Source organism: Artibeus jamaicensis, unplaced genomic scaffold, assembly GCF_021234435.1.
Source record: "Artibeus jamaicensis isolate MK-2021 breed Jamaican fruit bat unplaced genomic scaffold, CSHL_Jam_final contig_700, whole genome shotgun sequence".
NCBI classification, from domain to species: domain Eukaryota; kingdom Metazoa; phylum Chordata; class Mammalia; order Chiroptera; family Phyllostomidae; genus Artibeus; species Artibeus jamaicensis.
This window is the reverse complement of record NW_026521930.1, coordinates 9575608-9595244: the sequence shown is the minus strand read 5'-3', so window position 1 is coordinate 9595244 and position 19637 is coordinate 9575608. Positions and strand designations below refer to the sequence as shown.

The following is a 19637-nucleotide window of genomic DNA, read 5'->3' as shown; positions in this document are numbered from 1 at the left end:
TACAGGAGTCAGAGGACTTTAGGGTAGAGGAAACTTGACCTCAACGTCCAACCCTCAGTCTATGACAGATAAAGAAGCCAAGAGGTTCAATCACTTGCCAAAGGCACACAGCAAGTAAATGCCACGAGTTGGGAATGCTGGGGATGTCTACCTCTAAAACCAAAACGGTGACTTAACTTATTAGGTAAAACACAAGCTGTGGTAACAATCAGTCACCTCATACAATGACTTGTTCTGAGCTTTCCCCTGTAATTTGATGAACAATAAAATCCTGATAGGAACAGACCCCCCAAATGCAAGGTATTCCATAATGTCCTGGGATGAGAGGACACATGAGCCATTCTCGGCTAGAAGACGCTTCAAGTTCAGCTAATGAAAGTGTGTTTCTAAGCATTCTGCCTCCCATCCTGGCAAAGGAACGCTTCCTTATCACCTGCATCCATGGTGTGAGAGGGCAGGGACCTTTCAGAGGCCGACTGCTCTGTCCCCATACATCCACCTCAGGTCACAAAACACCATGGTCAAGACGGGAGGCAAAATTGCCAAGATCTCCCACAGGTGCTTCTGTGCCTCTCATAACACATGCCATTCATGTCAGAGGCTGGAGCGGCCACCTGTACTTTCAGAACCCAGATGTGACCCTTTCTACTGGGCCACACAAAGAAAAATGTGCTAGCCAGTCTCCACTAAGAGTATCACCTAAACAGGTGAATGTCAATGCTGTCCTATGGGCTGCTCCTATTGTCACCCACACTGCACTGTCCCATCTGTCTTCAGAAAGCTACTCCACATGCAAGTGTTCAGCAAGGAGGACCCCTCCCAAATGCTTGCCACATGGTCTCTGAGAGCCGGTGCAGATGCTCCAGTCATGAGGTCAGAGGCCCACTCCAGGGCTTCCAGCCTCTGTGACACCCTCTTTTGTCACCTGAAGATAACCTGGACCCTGGTGGTCCCAGAACGTGGCCTAGTCACCTCTGCATCTTGGGTGTCTCCACAGCATCTCTAGTCCTTGGCGCCCTCCAAGGCTCAGCAGCCTCAACACTATCACCAAGGCTGGCCTCTATCCAAGACTGTCCCCCCTCTTCCCACAAACATTTGAGAAAAATACAACCCCACTGTTTCTATTAGAACATATGTCCTCTTCTTCCAATACTGTAAAGAGTTCTAATGGTCTTCTGTAGGTAATTCTTGATATCCCACCCAAATTACAAATACTTGGGAATATCTTCTCTCTCTCTTTTTTGTGTGGCATTTCTCACTGTTCTCCAGTGCTAAGAACATTTCAGTTACTTAACATGATAAAATGCTTCTATGCACCACCATCTTCTATGCACACGGGCTGAATTTTACATTTGCGACTCTAGTATCTGAAATCATTCCTGTTATCTTTGTACCTTCATATAATCTAAAAAAGACACAACTGTACCACATAAAATGAAAACTCCAAAGTATATTTGGTTGGCAAAAGATAATTCCAAAGACAGCCAGACACCACAGAAATGATATTAGTTTGACATTAAAAGTCAATATGGTTTTGGTTTGACACAAAAAGTCAAAGGAAAATTTAGCTTAGTCTTCAAACCAATATTCAAGTGTTATTTCATCTACTCATCTATACTATCTATCTGTATCTTTCACATAAAGCAAATACAATCTGTATGTTATTAATTTACCAACAATCTCTGGTTTAGACTTTTCCTGTGTCCTGCGCAGCTCCACTGTGACCCATCTTTGAAGTGGCCTGGGCCACACGCAGGTCTTCTGCGCACAGGGGATGTACGTCACACAACAGGACCACGTGGAAGAGTTACTGCGTCTTCCACTGTGTGCAGCTGTCACATGGGGTGTGCCACTGTGCACTGCACAGAGTCAGAGGAACGCCTCCCCTTCCTCTTCTTTTCCCAACGAGGTCAAATGTCTTTCAACACAGCCTGACATTCCAGCCGAGGTGGCCATGGTGGCTCCTGGCAGTCATCATTGCACTTGACTTTATTAAATGTCATTTACTGAATTGAACTGCGAAGAACCACAGTGCTCTGGTGACCCTATGATGTGTGCCCCTCTCCCAGAAGAGTATGGAGGGCGGGGACTTTGCAGTATGCACGGCTGTGCTCTATCCAGCTGCCCAGGCTGGCCCCAGGGCCTTGATGAAGGGACAGTGAGAGTGAAGGCAGTACAGACGAGAGGTGGAGCGGCACCAGGCACATCAGGCAGTTCCGCACCTGGAGGGAGGAATATGCACTCTGGCCATACCCTGCCCAGTGCTCTCTGAGAGGCAAGGCTAATAAGTAGAGCCTGCCAGATACAGAACTATTCTGATTTCAGGCAATCTACCATCCATAGCACTCTCCTGATAAGACACACAGGACCCAAATCCATTCTGCAAAATGAACTTCTTCATTCCTGAGTGTTAAAGTGAATAGACTTTAAGCCACTATCTCACCAGACCCATTTTGCAAGTAAGGAACCTAAGGTTCGGCACGTTGAGCAACTCTTCCTCTGCCTCACAGCTAAACCAGCCATTCAGCAGCTCAGGGAGAGAAGCCGACTCTCCTGACTGCTGGTTCAAACCTCTTTCTCATACGATTTCATTCTCTCTAAAGTTGACCAAATAAGGGGGAGATACTTCATAAGACAGCTTTTAAAAACACCTAGAAGCTGCAGGCAGCCCAAGATGATACAAAATGTAAGTTCTGTATAGTGATTTACTGATTCTAAGTGGGCACAGTAAAGTCAGCCAACATGGCCCAATTGTTGGACAGTGTGTTTTGTGACTAATTCCTATGACGAGTGGAAGGTGAGTTCGGGGGAAGGGGGGAGAGGGCACACAACACAGTGAAAAACAAGGGTCTGGCTCTATCCCACCTCAGGCACCACCGCAGCCCCACTGTCCTGACAAGGCAGCAGCTTGGCAGCATGCCCTAGCCCTTACCTCCTCCCCACAGGGGCTTCCCCTCACCTGTCCACCAGCTCAGATTCAGCCTATAGCCCCAGACCCCAAAGTCAGGCACATTTCACCCAGAGAAGCACTGAAAGTCCATTAAGCACAACCTTTAGGGCCTTAGTACAATATTTACTGTACTGAGCCAGGCACTGATACTATCCTCATTTATAGACAAAAAAATCAAGATGTACTAGTTCACCCAGAATTGAACTCACAAGGAGGGAAGGGCATTGGGGGCTCTGTCTCTTCACCCATGTTCTCACAGATCTGTGAATTCTGGGTTTTGGTCTCAAATGTGTCCTCCAGTCACTCAGGGCAGCATGGCAGGGCTGCAGGAACATTTGTTTGGCATCAAGCAGATCCACTGGTTTCCCTTATGCCCCTTACCTTCTGTTTAGGGTAAGTACATTATTTAAACAACAAATTTCAGTTTCTGCACCTATTTAATGGTAAAGTAGCCTTGGCTGGTGTGGCTCAGTGGACTGAACACCAGCCTATGAACAAAACAGTCACTGGTTTGATTCCCAGTCAGGGCACGTACATGCCTGGATTGCAGGCCAGGTCACCCAGTAAAGGGGTACTTGAGAGCCAACCACACATTGATGTTTCTCTCCCTCTCTTTCTCCCTCCCTTACCTTCCCTATAAATAAATAAATAAATAAATAAATAAATAAATAAATAAATAAATAAATAAAATTTTAAAAAAGTTTAATGGGCCCTGGCTGGTGTAGCTCAGTGGATTGAGCGCGGGCCTGTGAACCAGAGGGTTGCGGTTCAATTCCCAGCCAGGGCATATGCCTGGGTTGCAGGCCAGTTCCTAGCAGGGGACTCACGAGAGGCAACCATACACTGACATTCACTCCCTCTCTCCTTCCCTTCCCCCCTTAAGATAAATAAATAAAATCTTAAAAAAAAAAAGTTTAGCCCTGGCTGGCGTAGCTCAGTGGATTGAGCGCAGGCCTGCGAAGCAGACAATCGCGGTTCGATTCCCAGTCAGGGCACATACTGGGGTTGCAGACCTGTTCCCTGCAAGGGACGCACAAAAGGCAACCATACATTGATGTTTCTCTCCCTCTCTCCTTCCCTTCCCCTCTAAAGATAAATAAAAAAATCTAATTAAAAAAAAAAGTTTAATGGTAAATAAAGTAAGAGAGGCACGATGCCTGGCACATAGGTGCTAAATCTTAGCTACTTTCCCACTATCAATTCAAAATGAATTCAAGTTATACCAGAAAAACTTACTTTTTATTTAAGTTGACAAGAGCCTGTTGTTATAGAGAAAGGGGCCAAGACATAGACGTGGACGGGAACAAAACGAGGAGGACTTCCTTTTCTCCACTCTTTCCCAAACTCACTGCAACGTTCTCACAACCCTTAAGACTAAAACTGGCAAGAACGGTAAGTAATGAAAAAGGAACCTCCAATGACTGGACTGTGATAATTTCTTAAGCCAAACAAAAATTATATTTTTCGGAAGATAAAAACTAAAAATGCCAGTACAGAAATCCTTACTTAACATCACTGATGAGTTCTCCACTTCAAGTGAAACGACATATAATGAAACCGATTTTACCACAGGCCGACTGATATAAACAAGAGTGACGTTCCAAGGGCATCTCATCAAGATGATAACAGGAATGGAATTTGAGGACTTGCTATATTGTTCATTTCCTTACCAATCTACACTCACCACCCCAACTGGAAATTTCCATAGTGTGTAAAACAAATGCCACTCTAAGGATGCTTTTCAAAGGTTAGGAGCATGCTGTCACATGACCTTTTCTGACTGTTAATGGAGATGTCAAGGGAACAGAGGTAGCTCTGAGGCATAAGGAGGGGGACCTTCTGGGGTCCTGGGTGTACAGAAGTGCATCCCAAGGACCCTGGTAGCCCAAGCTCAGAGCACAGTCAAGGGGAGCTAAAGGCCCGATGCTGGCTGGGAAATTCTGTGAAGAAAAAGGGACACAACACATTCCCTAGAAGCCACCATTTCAGTATAGCTTTATTATTTTACTTAAAGAAGTATTTTCTTGCTAAGAAACTGCATAAGTCACAAGAAGTACAAATTCTAACAAACTTCCACTTTACTCTACTAACAGAAAGGCAACTGCTTCTCCAAGCCACACACTGGGGACAGGAACTAATAACAGAAGCACCAAGGACCTGACTGGTGGCTAATCCAGGAAACCTTTTCCCTCCGAGCAAGTCCTACTCAACTATGCAAGTGAAAGCAATTTCCCCTAATTACCTGTCAGAAATGTAACTGACCACTCAAGTGTTAGCACCTTGAACATAGGTAGCCATTAACAGGTGAGAGCGCTTTCACACCAGCGCCTCATCTCATCTCAGCTGCTATACTTCAGAGGGTGGAGCAGTCACTGCTGTTTCTCATTTCACAGGTAAGGACGCCTCTGATAAAAGCATATTCAAAAGGTCAAGTGAGTAGACCAAGGTCAGAGGGCTAGGGTGACAAGGTTGTATATTCTGACTCTACTCCAGATTCAGGGCTTCTGAAGCTACAAACACTCTTAAGAACACCCCGAGAGCTTACACTTGATAACTTAAGATACACCTGTAACTAGGAATGAAAAACTATTTTTTACAAAACAAAGCCAGGAAAACAAATCAATATTTTCCTACTCGATCAGCAACTATCACATCCGAAATAAATTTATGAGGCAAGCTTTAGTTTCTGGAATATACTAAATTACCTTATACTTACATCTTAAGCGCTACCATCAAAATTCTTTACCGGAAAGTAAGGCCATGATTTCAGAAGCCAGTCTTCAGTTGAGAATGAGATAGAAAAAGGCAAATTTAACCACATACATTTAACAGAGATCTATCTGTAAAATGGGTTCTAGCATCTAAACTATTTCCTTTTTAAAACTATCAGGACCATCTAATAAATTTAAAGGACCATTTCCTAAGGAGATAAATTCAAGTGTTTTCATGCAAAACTCACTGGAAATTTACATTATATTTGCTATCTACCAAAGTACTACAAACTTGGCCTGAAACAAAAGATGTTAAGAGCAATTCACTTGTACAATTAAGGAAAAGCAAAATGCTAAAATAAAAACAGATAAAAGCAGAAAACAAGGAAAACCAGCACATCAAGAGCAAAACTGACACGTGGTTTTCTTATTATTTTGGTAGGGACCCCAGAAAAGCTCTAATATTCTCAGTTGCCCCAGAATACCATGACAAACAGGCTGTTGTTCTTTTAAGTCAGACCACAAATGTTTTTACTACCTGCTACCCTAGAAGAGAGACTTTCTACAGCACAGAAACCTTGTCTTGAAGCCTTTAATAACTTTTGAGCCTAGAATACTTAAGCAGAAGATGAAGAGGCCAAGTCAGACCCAGGGGGATATTTCTGGCTTCTTATCAATCTTCTCCCAAATGAGCCAGTGTTTAGAAACTTCCCCCAAATGAGTTTCTAAAGCCCATTCCTTTGTTGTATTTCCATCTGACATCCGGCAAAGATACCATAGGTATTTTCTCTCTCCATTTCTCAACTATTGTCTGCTGTACAAAATAGCCTAAATCATCAATGATCCTTTGAGGGGGTTCAGGAATGAACCTTCAGGAATCCATTGTACTTGCTCAAAGAAAGGATACTTAACTGCCTCTTACTGCATAGTTTAAATACGGGAAAAAGCAGCCTGTTTGGAGAAGAAAAAGAGCACGTCCCCTCCAAGAGTGCCTCCCCAAATGTGGGACAATTGCGGGAGTGGGATCAGGAGTTGCAGTGGAGGCCCAAAGGTAAACACAGGGCACACCCTGGGAAGGGGCTGGGGCCCCTATACCTTTTCCGCGAGGCCCAGAGCTGCTTGCGTTGCTGCTCCCCGTGGCGCCTGACGAGTCCTTCCTGAGCCTTTTGCTCTGTGGCCTCACGCTGGACCGTAGGAAGTGGTGCTGGTCCTGGGGACAGGAGGGCGGTGGGGACGGGGCCTGTGGGCCGCCCTCAGGGGCTGGGGGGCCGCCGCTTCGGGGGGTCTTGCTGTCCCTCTTTGTGCCACCGCTGTCTTCGGCCGCGTCCCCACCGCCGGCCCCCTCTCCCTCCAGTGCGTCTTCATCGGCTGCCCTCTTGCCCAGCCTCTTGAGCCCTTCCTCCCCGCCGCCGCCGTCTCCCAACTTCACTGTCATCCTGCAGGAGAGGAGAGGGGCCCTGGTGAGGCCGGCACAGCCTGGAGCCGCCGCGAAGTTTAGCCGCCCGCCTCCCTCTCAACATGGCCGCCGTTGTTTGTTCCAGGTCCTCCCACGGCCCGCCCGCTGCCAGCCGACCGAGTCAGCCACCGTGGACCCCGAACCTCAGCCCAGACCCCCCACCCAGACCCCGTGGCCTAGGACACGGAGGCGCCACGGGAGGCGGGCGGCAGCTCCGTGGCCGCGCCCAGACGGCCATGCCCGCAAGGCGCCCCAACCCGTCGGGGTCGAAAGAGATCCGGGGCCCAAAGGGACCCGGGGCCCGGGATTCAGGGTTCGTTTCTTGGGTCCCAGGGTTGCAGCCCGAAGCCACTTACCCAGCGGGGCCGCAGCTCACGGCCTGCGAGGCGAGCAGCCTGCACACCGGCCTCGCTCCCTGGGCTGCCTGGGCCGGTCGGGCCTCGGCGCCCTCGCCCCCCGACTCCACCCCTTCTCGACCTCGAAAAGGCGCGTGGCACCTGGCCAGCGCACCTGCCCCGCACGCCGGCCCCCAGAGTTGGCTCTAGAGCTGTGAGAGGGGCCAGGATCCACCCTGGCAGGGGAGAGGCGCGGGCTCACCTGCGTGCACAGAGAACTCTGTAGTGGCCCGTGGCTGCCTGTCCGCCTGCTTAATTTAAGCAGGCACATAAAGAAAAATAAATTCAGGATTTTTGGGAATCTTGCTTCCCAGGGTGGGATGTGTGCCGCAGCGGGGATTTACAAATTTAAAATGTTTTTTCCCCCCCGCAACAAAGGAGCCTGTTGCATGGAACAGGTTGGATCCACCCATGAAAGGGGCAGCACAGTTATGTCCAGGTCCAAATGCAAGAATGGGTAGGACAAAATTGTGTTAAAACTCTTGGTATCCACTAATAAAATGCTTGCATTAACTTTGTTCCCCACAACTGTGTGAAATGTCCACAACAAAATGTGATGACTGAAAATGCAGCCCAAGATCCAGACCCACTCAAAAATAAACAGAGGTAATCAGGCACCTATCCACATTATAAGCCCAGAAACAGTAATGTGTACATGTGATGTAGCAAGAAAGAGAAATGTTAGATTCCTCAACAGGTGTTGATGCTGTGCCCAAACTGTATTTGACAAGCTCAACACAACTGAGGATAGAAACATCACCATTCCATTAAAAAGAAAACGAGAGCAAGGCATCAAGGCTAATAAAATGGAGTAACAACAAGGGCAAGCAAGGACCTTTCATAAAAGGTTTGTACATGAGTAAAACAGTAGTACCTACTACTGCTCTGACATACTGTCACAAAAAAAGTCTCTAGACAGTTTTCGTCTGTTGTATATATGTCATTAGAATTCGCTGTAGTTAAACTACACAAAGCAAAACAAAACACTGCTAAGGAACAAAACCACACAGGACAAATACCCAAACTTAAAGCACTTCTCACTATTCATGTCTCAACCTATCAATTTCTACTTAAGAAAGCTGGAAGTATACCAAAGAACCTTTTTCTGGTGTATAACGTGGAGAACCCCACTTCCCAGGGGCCTATCATCCCAAAGCTACCTACCCACAGTCAAGCCAGGGCTTCAGGCAAAGCATTCATCAACCACAACAGAATAATTTGCCCCTTCGTCAGATTGAATGTTAGACACTAAATTGAACATAGAAGGACACGGCTTTTCAAAATTAAGAAGATATCGATACATTTTACAGTTTTCCTCTAAGATTGAGGGGAAACACGAGAATGGATACCTCTTACCAAAACTTCCAACATTACTCCTAGAACGTGCTCAGAGGTGGAATCACCTCAACCCCAATCTCTGCTCGACGCCGTTTGTCACATTTCAGTTAGGAAAGGGCAAAACTCTCCCTTTGGGGGCCGATTTCTGGCTGCACACAAAGCACGCTGTCAACACAACACTTCTCGGTCCCCAAGCCGCTCCGACATAGCACCGCGAGCGTAACCACCGCTGCAAGGACGCAGGCCGCTCGCCCGCAGTTCCGACCCAGCGGGGAGCTCGGCCTTGCCACAACAGCCGGTGGACTACCCTTTTCAAACTCCAGCCTCTGGTTACCTTTTTCATCAATGTCTCGCAGCACCCTGGCTTCCCCGGCCCCCGGGGGCCTACCCGGCGCCCTCAGATCTGGCCGGGCGGGGCAGCCCCGGGCCCGGAGCGCCGGCTGCACTGAGTCTGCGACGCTGGTGTGGTGCTCCCACTTCGGAAACAGTCACTGGGTGACGCTCGCCCCAGCACGTCCCCTCCGCAGCCGGGGTACGGCTGACTGGGCTGCGGGAGCCAGTGCAGCCACCCCTCAGCCTCCCGGAGACCCAGCCAGCCGCGCTCAGCAGTTCCGGCTACGGCGGCCGGCTGAGACCGCAGGGGCGGAGCGCGGGGCGGGACACTGTAGGCGGGTGCGCGGGGCGGGGAGGGGCGACGTGCGAGGGGGACGAGCACGTCCCAAATTTTCAGCGGGCGCCCCCCGCAAGAGCGCTCTCATTGGCCAGTTGCGGGCGCGAGCGCTAGCACGCCGAGACGCTAGGTAGGGGCGGGAGGGTAGTCTCAGACGCAAGTAATGTTGTGACACCACCTCGCGACTTTGCGGTTGATGCGTCTCTCCGGATTGGTGAGTCGGCAGCCAATAGAGTCAGCGCCTTGGATGTGATTGGTCGGGGCTGTATGACGGATGCGTGAGAAGAAAACACCGCTCCGAGAAAACAGCTTCGAGTGTTGAATACGGCGCGAAAGAAAAAGTATGGAAATGTAACTGCGGCGCATAAACGCACGCTTACTTGCGTTGAGTGTGTGCTTTTGAAGACTTTGGGCGTAGCGGATGGTGGTGGGCACTTGGGCCCTTTTCTTTAGTTCTATTATTTATGTGTGTCGCGGGGGTAAGAGTGATGGTGTTTAAAGATGCAAACTTAGTAGGGAGTAGTAAATAAGCTAGAGATCAAATGCACAGTATGATGAATACGGACATGGCTGTATCGCAATTAGTAGTATGATAAATAAACTGGACAGTCATATTACAGTATATAAGTGTATCGAAGCAACATCACTGTATACCTTAAGTTTACACAATATTACAAATTTACTCCTTAAAAACTGTTGATGAAAGTGGGGTTTTTAAAAACAATCTTCCTTCCTTGTAGGCTCCTATCCCTACTCATCCAGTGGTGTCTACATTTTCCTCTAATTCTTTCAGTTGTTTTACAATGAGAACCTTTTTGCTCTTGTAACTTTTTTTTTAATGACCTGGCATTGCTTTGTTTTTCCAAGTTTATCCCCACCGGTAAGGTCAGAGCGCACGTTGTTAATGCCTTTCGGAATACAGTCTGCCCCCCACAAATCAGGTTGGTTTCCAATGGATGGGATGAACCCGTGTCGTTGGCTAGCATTTTCTCGACAAAGACATCCATATGGCCCCCAAAGCATTGAATGCACTCATGTGATCAATTTCTAGTAACTTCAAGGAAGTATGTCGAATCAATTGCCTTTTCTCAGAATACTCTTGAACCACCACCTCTTCCTTGAGATCAGACGAAGCGGAGCCTAGAAACGGTCTTGGGTACCGAAGACCTTGCAATAAGTTTAACAAGAGTAGTCTTGAAGAAGATGGCGTTCCGTTTCTCCCCTGCAGTCTCGGCTGCCTTCCTTGACCCTCTGACAGACTGACGCGGTTGAAAAAGTGTAACTACCGCAGCAGGTCCCGACAGACTTTGCATCGCCTTCAACCCTAGAATTTCACCAGTTCCCTTCTCAGCGCATAATGTCATACTCAGGCCTCTTGGCCCTCTTTTCCGAGCTAGCGTTGCTGATTACTGATGGCTGGGAAGGGGAAAAACTATCCCTGGAGACCGTGGACCTGGCCGCGGGAGGGAACCCGCGGGGTAAATCTAGCCCTCCGAGCCGCACGAACGTTTCCGATCGTTTTCGGCTCTTTCCGGCGTCTCGAGGAGCTTCGGGGAGCCTCGGTGTCTGCGTCGCTAACCTCGGCTGTTTCCGCTTTCGGCGAGCAGCCGTTGTCCCGGCAACGCGCGGCGGCGCAGTGGCCCTGGGCAGGTGAGAGCAGCCTAAGGAAAGGGCACCTGGGGACCGAGGGTGAGGGGTCCGTGAAGTGAGAGGTCTAGGGACTGGGACCCTGGAGGATGGCGACGACGAAGTGGGATCGAGGTGGGGCTTGGGTGGTGCCGCTGCTTCGGGGCCGGGAGGAGGGCTACGACCTGGCGCGAGACCGAGTCCAGCGGCCTCCGGAGTTATTTCGTCCGGAAATCCGATCTTGGCGCGTCTAGGCTGTGAAGAGATGGCCACCTCAGGCGCAATTCAGATCCTTCTGAGGGCCGCGAGATCATGCGAGCCTCGGGGGAGTTGACTGGATAGATGGGTGGGGTACGCCGGCAGAGCACTGGGTATCTCTGGGCAAGGAGAAAATAAGCCACTTTTCTGCCAGACGCACCGTCCCAATCAGCGAAGGCTTTCCTTCCTGTACCGGAGATGTAGCTCCGACCCTGCCGGTCCCCAGGCCTGGGGCCAGTAGCCTGGAGGGTGCGACTTTACGAAGTAGCCCCTAGCGCCTGATTCCCACCCCAGCCCACTCAGCCCGTTTTTCCAATTATTTCCGACTCCCTTGTGCAGCATCTCCAAACAGTAAAGCAACTTGAATTAGCCTTAGTACCGTGAAGCCCTCGGTTGAATGATTCCCAAAAGTTGGTTTAGTAGAGGCAGTAGAGATGTTGGATGGTTGGAGCCAAGAGGAGTAAATTGATTAGAACAAATGAAACTTTTTTCTCTCCCCCAAGTTTATATATATTTAGCAAATGCTTTTAATGCTCCAATGACCCTGAGTTTGTTTTAAGGAAAAGAAGTTCACTTGTTTCTGAACTGATGCCATTAGTAGATGTCATTGGTAATGATTTTGTTATAGTCATTTCTCCCTGTGTTTACTCTGGTAACTTTTGTAGTTATGCAGGTGATACACTTATTCAATGTAGGAAAATGTTAAAATTCAGATGTAAGAAATGGTAATAATACATTGTATAAAAAGGGACTCATTCTCTCTGGTCTGTAAGACTCATTCTCTCTGGCCTGTAACCCAATTTTTACAGCTAACAACATCAAGAACATCTTTCCATGCTAAAAAAATATCTTCATCACTTATTGGGGCCTGTTCTGTGCAAGCCATTGTTCTGGGGCCTGAGGATGCTCCAGCAGTCTCCCACCCTGTGGGGCAGATAATCTGGTAGGGAGTGGAGGGTGGTCGATCAAGTACACATGCAGCGACGGAGAAGTAAAGGGTTCTATGGTGACACAGGGCAGAAGCACCGAACAACCTGGAAGTTGAGTCCAAGAGCTCCCTGGAGGAAATTCGGAGGTTTCCTGAGTATCCAAAGGAGGGGTGTGGGGAAGAGAGCTGCTGGAAAAACCTCAAGCAGCAGGAAATAAGTAACGGGAAGATCTGTTATCATACATGCTTATTACAAAATGATGTCTGAAGTAAAAAATACAGAGAAAATCAGGTTTAAATATTTCAAGTGCCATTATAATTTTTTCTCCTTCATTACAACAAGTTAGGTAACATTTCTCATTTTGCAGAGGAATATTTTCACAAAGTAAACTTGTTAAATATGAATATAAATCTCCCATAGCCCAGAATTTAGACACTTGCTTGGCTGCAACATGTTAAAACCCACTTTAAAAGGTTTCCTTTGCTATATTAAATCACCAGGTGTTTATCTAGTGTGTTTTCATTTTTAATGGCTTTGTTTGAAGTTTTGCATAGGACTTTTTACTCAAAGAAATTAGAGCCCTGACTAATGTAGTTGTCCCCCAAGACAGCAGCCCCCAACCTTTCCAGCACCAGGGACCAGTGTCATGGAGGACAGTAGTCAGAGCTCAGGCAAGCTTCCCTTGCAGCCCAGTTCCTAACAAGCAATGGACCAGTACTGGTCTGTGGCCCAGGGACTGGGGACCCCTGCCCTAAGTGGTGTGTGTGTGCGCATGCGCAGAGGACCCGTAGATCCTGTCCTTCCCCGCCCCCCCCCATTCCAGTCCCCACAGCCCTCTGCTCCTCCCGCCAGTCCCTGGCTGCTCCCACAGAATCCCCGAATGGGTGCTAGGCCGTTTGTGTAAGAGCACAACTTCGAAAATTGTGCCTTTGTTCAGTATTCAGGGTATATACTCACAAGAAGAAAGTAAACATTTGAAATGTGACTGTACATTTGTATCCACATGCTTTCCAGCTTCCCCGAAGGGATTTCCTTCTCTGAATCCACACCGAACTTTTAAGACTTCCTCTGATACAACTATTGTATTACTCAGCCAATAGCATAGTCCATTCCCTACCATGATAGAATGATAGAATTTTGCAGGTGTTGAATAATTTTTTGCACTATTTTTTGTTGTGGCTAAAAATGCACGATACAAAATTTATCATTTTAACCATTTTACTTATAAAGTTCAATGGCATTAAGTACATTCATCTTGTACAACCATCACCACCATCATCTCCAGAACTTCTTTCATCTTCCCCAACTGAAACCCTATGTACATTAAACAACTGCTCCCCCCACCTCACCCACCCAGCCCCAGCAGGCACCAATCTACTCTCTGAATTTGACTATTGTAGGTACCTCATATGAGTGGAATCATACAAGTACATTATTTGTGCTTTCGTGTGTGGCTTATTTCACTCAGCATAATGTCTTCTAGGTTCACGCATGCTGTAATGTGTCAGAATTTCATTCCTTTTTTTTTTATCCTTCCCCAAGGACATGCTTATTGATTTTAGAGAGGGGGGACAGGAGTGGGGAGAGAGAGGGAGAGAAACATAATTGGTTCCCTCTTGTATGCGTCCCTAGCAGGGATCAAACCCACAACCATGGCATGTGCCCTGACCAGGGATAGAACCAATGACTTTTCGGTTTGTGGGATGACGCTCCAACCAACTGAGCTACATCAGCCAGGGCAGAATTTCATTCCTTTTAAAGGCTGAATAATATTCCATTATATGTATATATAATACCACATTTTGTTCATTCATTCATCCATTGATAGGCATCTGGATTGTTTCTACCTTTTGGCTACTGCGAATAATGCTGCTCTATATATTTGTGTCCAAATACCTGTTCAAGTCCCTGCTTTTCTCAATTCTTTGGGTGTATACCCAGAACTGGAATTGCTGAATCATGTAGAAATTCTATTTTTAATGTTTAAGGAATCACCATATTACTTTCCAATACTGGCTGCAATCCTTTTCATGTCCACGTGTTCCCATTTTTCTACCCACCTCCAATACTTATTTTCTATTTTTCTAATAATAGCCATCATGATGGTTATGAAGTCACCCCACACATACTCTGTTCTGTACTAATTAGCTTCCCCAAACTGATCCTAGGGTATGGAAAATTGGGCAGAAATCAGACTGTCATCTCATTCACCATCCTAACCCTCCTTCGAAGGCACATATTTGTGCACATATTTTCCAGGAAGGAAAGGAGAGAGGGTGGGATGGAAGGAGGGAAGGAAAGAAAGAAGGAAATTAAGTTCCTGTAACTAATGAAGTTGAACTTCTCTGCAGTTGCTGTGGGTTTTCTTGACTCTCTGACAGGAATCCTTTTGCCTTCTACAACCTGACAGTCGGAGGTGAAGAGAGCCTTGGTTTTCAAACTTCATCAGAAATTGAATACTAGGTTTTTCTGTATATACATTCTCTTCAGTGAAGCAGTTTGCTTTTATTTAGTTTGAAAATGTTTTTCTTTTTTTTCAAATAATACTGTATTTATTCTATTTTTAGAGAGGAAGGAAGGGAGAAAGAAAGGGAAGGAAGCATCAATGTGTGGTTGCCTCTCTTATGCCCCCCATTGGGGACCTGGCCCACAACCCAGGCATATGCCCTGACTGGGAATTGAACCGGTGACCCCCTTCATTTACATGAAGCACTCAATCCACCGAGCCAGACCAGCCAGGGCTGAAAATGTTTTTCTTAAAGGGGACTATAGAAATATAAGTTGTCCTTATTATGATTAGAGTAAAAATCATCGAGGATTACTCAGGTAGTCCAGGTGGCAGGGCTTTCTTTGCTGTTTGATGGCAAGAAGTTTTACTGTTTTCCTTCATGCTTTGGATCATTGCAAGTCCAATCCCTTGCTTTTAATTGCATTTTTTTCCTGTTAGTGACCTTTTCCACATGAAATTGCCTGAAATCAGTATAAAGTGGCATTCATAAGTTGCTGAATGTCTTATGACTATAGGTTTGTGATGCTTTTCTTTCCTAATTCTGTACACAGTCATTTTGTTCAAAACCATGGGGCTTGGTGGTTTTTCCCCTGCAGGTTTCAGCCCTGACTCGTTAGAGTTTCATCATGGCCCTCTACTTTGACTACCGAATAGAAGCCCCAGACTCAGCTGGGTCTCCTTCCCACATCAGTTGGCATCCTGTTCATCCATTCCTGGCGGTCGCCACCACGGGCACAACCTCAGGAGGCAGTGTGGATATATACCTGGAGCAAGTAAGTGCTAAGAAGCAGAGATTATGACTTCATTAGCTTCTGGTGCTTTTCTTCTCTTTTATTTTGTGTGTGTGTGCGTGTGTGTGTGTGTGTGTGTGTGTGTGTGTGTGAGGTGTAAGGGTTTGGGGTGTAGGTGAGTGTGGTAGGGAGTGTGTAGGATGTGTGTGGGGTATGATGTACATGTGTGTAGTGTATGTGTGTGTGTGTGTGTGTGTGTGTGTGTGTGTGAGTTCTCACTGAGGTCTCAACTCCCACTATTATAAAAGCTCTATTGTGTGGATAATTCTTTTACCTCTGGTGTTTAGGTTTGGGGATATATTTAGAAATGTTTAAGACAGAATCTACAGTCATTTCACAGCCACTAACTAGAAATGGCCCCTCGGCATTGTCTGTCCATCCTGATCCAGTCTTCTGTCAGCTCACGTTAGCCATTTAAAAGTGTTAGTTTTCCGTAGATGCCATGACAAATGAGAGCCAATGGCGTGGCATAAAACAACAGAAATGTATTTTTTCCCAGTTCTCAAGGCCAGAAGTCTGAAATAAGGGATTGGCAGGGCCTCGCCCTCTGAAGGCTACAGGGAGGATCTTCCAGGTCTGTCTTTGCTCCTGGTTGCCAGCAGTCCTGGTGTTCCTTGGTTTGTACCTGCACCACTCCAGTCTCCTCCTCCGTCATCATAGGGCTGTCTCCTCTGTGCATCTCCTCTTCTGTTAAGGACACAGCCACAATGGATTAGGCCAACCCTAGTGACTTCATCTTAACTGGATCCTCTGCAAAGGTCCTGTTTTTAAATAAGGTCATATCACAAATATCAGTTGTTAGGACTTCAGCACATCTTTTTGGGAATTTTCACAATTCAACCCAGAGCAAAAATTTTTCAGGTGCTCCTCAGACTTTCTATACCCCCTACCAAAATTCTCAGTGCACAACATACCTCATACTTCATGTAGAAAATCAGATTTCCCTTCCCACCTACTTCTCAGCCCTCTGCAGTCTCACACCAACCCAGAATATGTCACCCAAGCAGCTAGAGTCAGCAGCAATGTCTGCATAGCTCTGCAAGCTTTTGAGTCCTCCACGCTGCTCCACACTCTTGTGAAGGTCTGTGGAAAACACACATGGAACTTGCAGGGCTTTCCTTTGCCCTGCCCCCTTCATCTAGCCTTTCTCTCCTTCCAGCCGGCAATATCGTTGGCATGTCTGGAGATTGTCCAGTCCTCTTCTCCCTCTTTCCTCCCTCCTGTGACTCTCACCGTCTTTCAGTGAATGACTTTACAAGCCTGTATCACCAGCCCACAAGTCCCCCACTACGGACGCTGTGCCCTCTGCACAGGGGAGTCTCCCTTGATCGGTTTGCTCAATTACTATATTAGTCCCCCAGATGAAAGTGGCTCAGTGACACTTCCTGAGGAAGTCCTTCCCCACCTCCCCCACACTGGGGCAGAACCTCCGGGTGTCTCACCTGCCTCATCATTGGAGGTCTCATCTGTGACACTTGTCACTCTCTCGCCCTTCCATAGATGGAAGCTCAGCCGGGGCCCCCATCTGCTCTCATGTTTGTGTAGCCCCAGCATCAAGTGCAGTGTCACCCAGCTCTTTGGAGTAGGGTCCTCTCTTCTAGGAGTCAGAGAACTCTCCAATATGTAGTATAAATTTTTCTTTAGAATAAATATTAAATTCCAAAATAATAGCAATTTTAGAAAAAATTAAAATTTAGAAAATTTTAAAAATACCATTACAAAGCAAAGTATAATTCTTGTGTTTCTAATTGGTATAAGGGAATTCTAAATAGTTACTAGATGATAATGAGGTCACAGATGTAGCCGGTATAATGAGATTACTGGAAAGAATCCGGTAGGAGTACTGTGAACAAATGAAATTAGTCTCTGAAAACACACATACTTATATCCTAAACCCCTATTTTCTTAGAAAATATAGAAAATTCAAGAATATACAAGCGCATATTCCATTAGCTATTGGAGCAGTGATATCATCAGACACCACAGAGCGCCTGGGAGGCTCCACTGTGCACTGGTGGGAAAGTGAAAGTGAGCAGGCAGATCACTTCTTAGTGTCGCTGAAGACGACTGGCCTTGCAGACCCCGAAAAGGCTCTGGGAGTCATCTGACCGCACATTGAGAACCTCGGGGTCAACAAATGTCACCTGGCCTACCACTTGTTTTTATAAAGTTTTATTGGAACTCATTAAAACACTAGCTAGCCCTCGAGCAGCTGAGAGTGTGTCATACTCCTTGGTACACTGGTCAGTATGGTCTGTTGTGTGTTCCTCTTATGCTTTCATAACTCATCTGGGGTCGATTTGTGTTTCTATGAAAATTGGATAGAAAATTCCTTAATAAACAGCTCTTTATATCTTCCAGCTGATGACAATTCCATCGATTACCCAGAAATTCTTTGCTTAGCTGCCACTCTCTGTAATATGGGATTCACCTCTTGTCTGTTATAGGGTGAGCGTGTGCCTGATACACATATTGAGAGGTCATACCAGGTCACTTCTCTGTGCTGGCACCCGACGCGGCTGGTGCTGGCTGTTGGATGGGAGACTGGAGAAGTGATTATGTTTAATAAGCAGGACAAGGAGCAGCATGCGGTCCCCCCAACGCACACCGCAGACATCACTGTCCTCAGTTGGAGCACCAATGGAAACTGCCTCCTGTCGGGGGACAGGGTAAGCAGACACCTGGTGACACTGATTTCACATCTCAGCATTTGCTTGTCTGTGCCCTTGGGGACACACTGGGAAGGGTGTTAAAGACCAAATTATTTGAAATGTGTGGTTGACAAATTCAGTTGATCTTGTCAGGTGTCATGGCAGATTTTGTTTTATATTGGAAGCAAGGTTTGAAAATTTTATTCTACCATCCCACTCTATGGGATGTCTACCATTTTTTAAATGAACTTTTCTGGATAACTATATTCATGAAGATGGGGTGAATGACTCAGGTACCGTCACTTCGATGGCACCACTACATTACCAGCTTCCCTGAGCGTACGTGTTCATTGCCTCGGAGTCCCCGATCCTGATTGTCTAGCTCAGGGATTTTTAAGCTGCTTGATTTGCCCCTCAGGACAGTGGAGGAGGGCTCTCCTACCTGCATTTAGTTGGGGGGCAGGGGGGCCAGAGATAATTGCTTAACGTCCTATAAAGCCAGGACAGACCCCACAACAGGGAACTATTCCACACAAAATGTCAGTGGTGCTCAGGTTGAGAAACCCTGGTCTAGACCTAATTTGATTCACAAATGTACAGCAGAAATTGTACAGTGTGTTCATTTATTACATGTTTCGGGTAATACATTTACATGTTTCAAAATCGGAAAGGTAGGAAATGGTGTGTGCCTTGAAAAGCCTCTCCGCCTGCGCCCAGCAGTTTCCTCTACTCTCCGGCGTCCATAGCTTCGTGAAGTCCCGCCAGAGTTTCTGCAGGTTCACACAGGCACATAAAAATGCATTCTCCCCCCAATTTCCAATTTTGCAATGTTTCAAATTTTTAGAGAAATTAAAAGAAGAGTACAAGGAACACCTGTATACCCTTTACATAAATTCACTAGTTATTAACGTTTTGACATATCTGCTCTCTCTCTCTATGTATATATTTTCCCTGATTATTTGAGAGTTTGTCACCGGCACCGTACTCCACTCACCCCTGGATACTTCGGCACTGATCCGTAGGAATGAGGACATTCTCCTACATAACCGCAGTATGCCGGTGTGTAATTAACTCAGGAGAGTGAACACTGATGCAGTACTAGTACCTAGTGTGCAGCCCATATGACAGCTTTTCCAGTTGTCCTACTAATGTCATTTATAGCTGACTTTGTCCTATCCAGAATCCAGTCAAGGCCACGCATTGTGTTCGGCTGTCTTTTCTCTGTAGTCTCCTTCAGTCAAGAACAGTTCTCCAGTCTTCTCTCTCATTTTCTTTTTTGATCTTTCATGACATTGACCTTTTTAGGAGTCCAGACTAGTTATTGTGTAGAATATCCCTCAGTTTAGATTTGTT

General features: G+C 46.7%; 2 protein-coding genes across 5 annotated transcripts in view; one reads left to right on the top strand and one right to left on the bottom strand.

Annotated features, from left to right (window-relative positions):
* Positions 1-9468, bottom strand: part of CRAMP1 (cramped chromatin regulator homolog 1) — a 66729-nt gene extending 57261 nt beyond the window's left edge. Inside the window, exons 1-2 of one of the 2 annotated variants that reach the window (XM_037157127.2) lie at positions 9185-9468; positions 6757-7097 (exon numbers count right to left, since the gene is read on the bottom strand). In XM_037157127.2, the coding sequence (XP_037013022.2) occupies positions 6757-7096 (340 nt within the window). In that variant the 5' untranslated portion in view covers position 7097; positions 9185-9468. Of the gene's footprint in view, positions 1-6756; positions 7098-7473; positions 7575-9184 lie in introns of those variants that run through there. The other variant, XM_037157128.2, reaches the window with a different exon arrangement.
* Positions 9469-9806: 338 nt separating this feature from the next.
* Positions 9807-19637, top strand: part of IFT140 (intraflagellar transport 140) — a 100580-nt gene continuing 90749 nt past the window's right edge. The window contains exons 1-3 of one of the 3 annotated variants that reach the window (XM_037157130.2): positions 9807-9861; positions 15439-15615; positions 18081-18302. In XM_037157130.2, the coding sequence (XP_037013025.2) occupies positions 15469-15615; positions 18081-18302 (369 nt within the window). In that variant the 5' untranslated portion in view covers positions 9807-9861; positions 15439-15468. Of the gene's footprint in view, positions 9862-10826; positions 11171-11220; positions 11282-15438; positions 15616-18080; positions 18303-19637 lie in introns of those variants that run through there. The other 2 variants (XM_037157129.2, XM_037157131.2) reach the window with 2 other exon arrangements.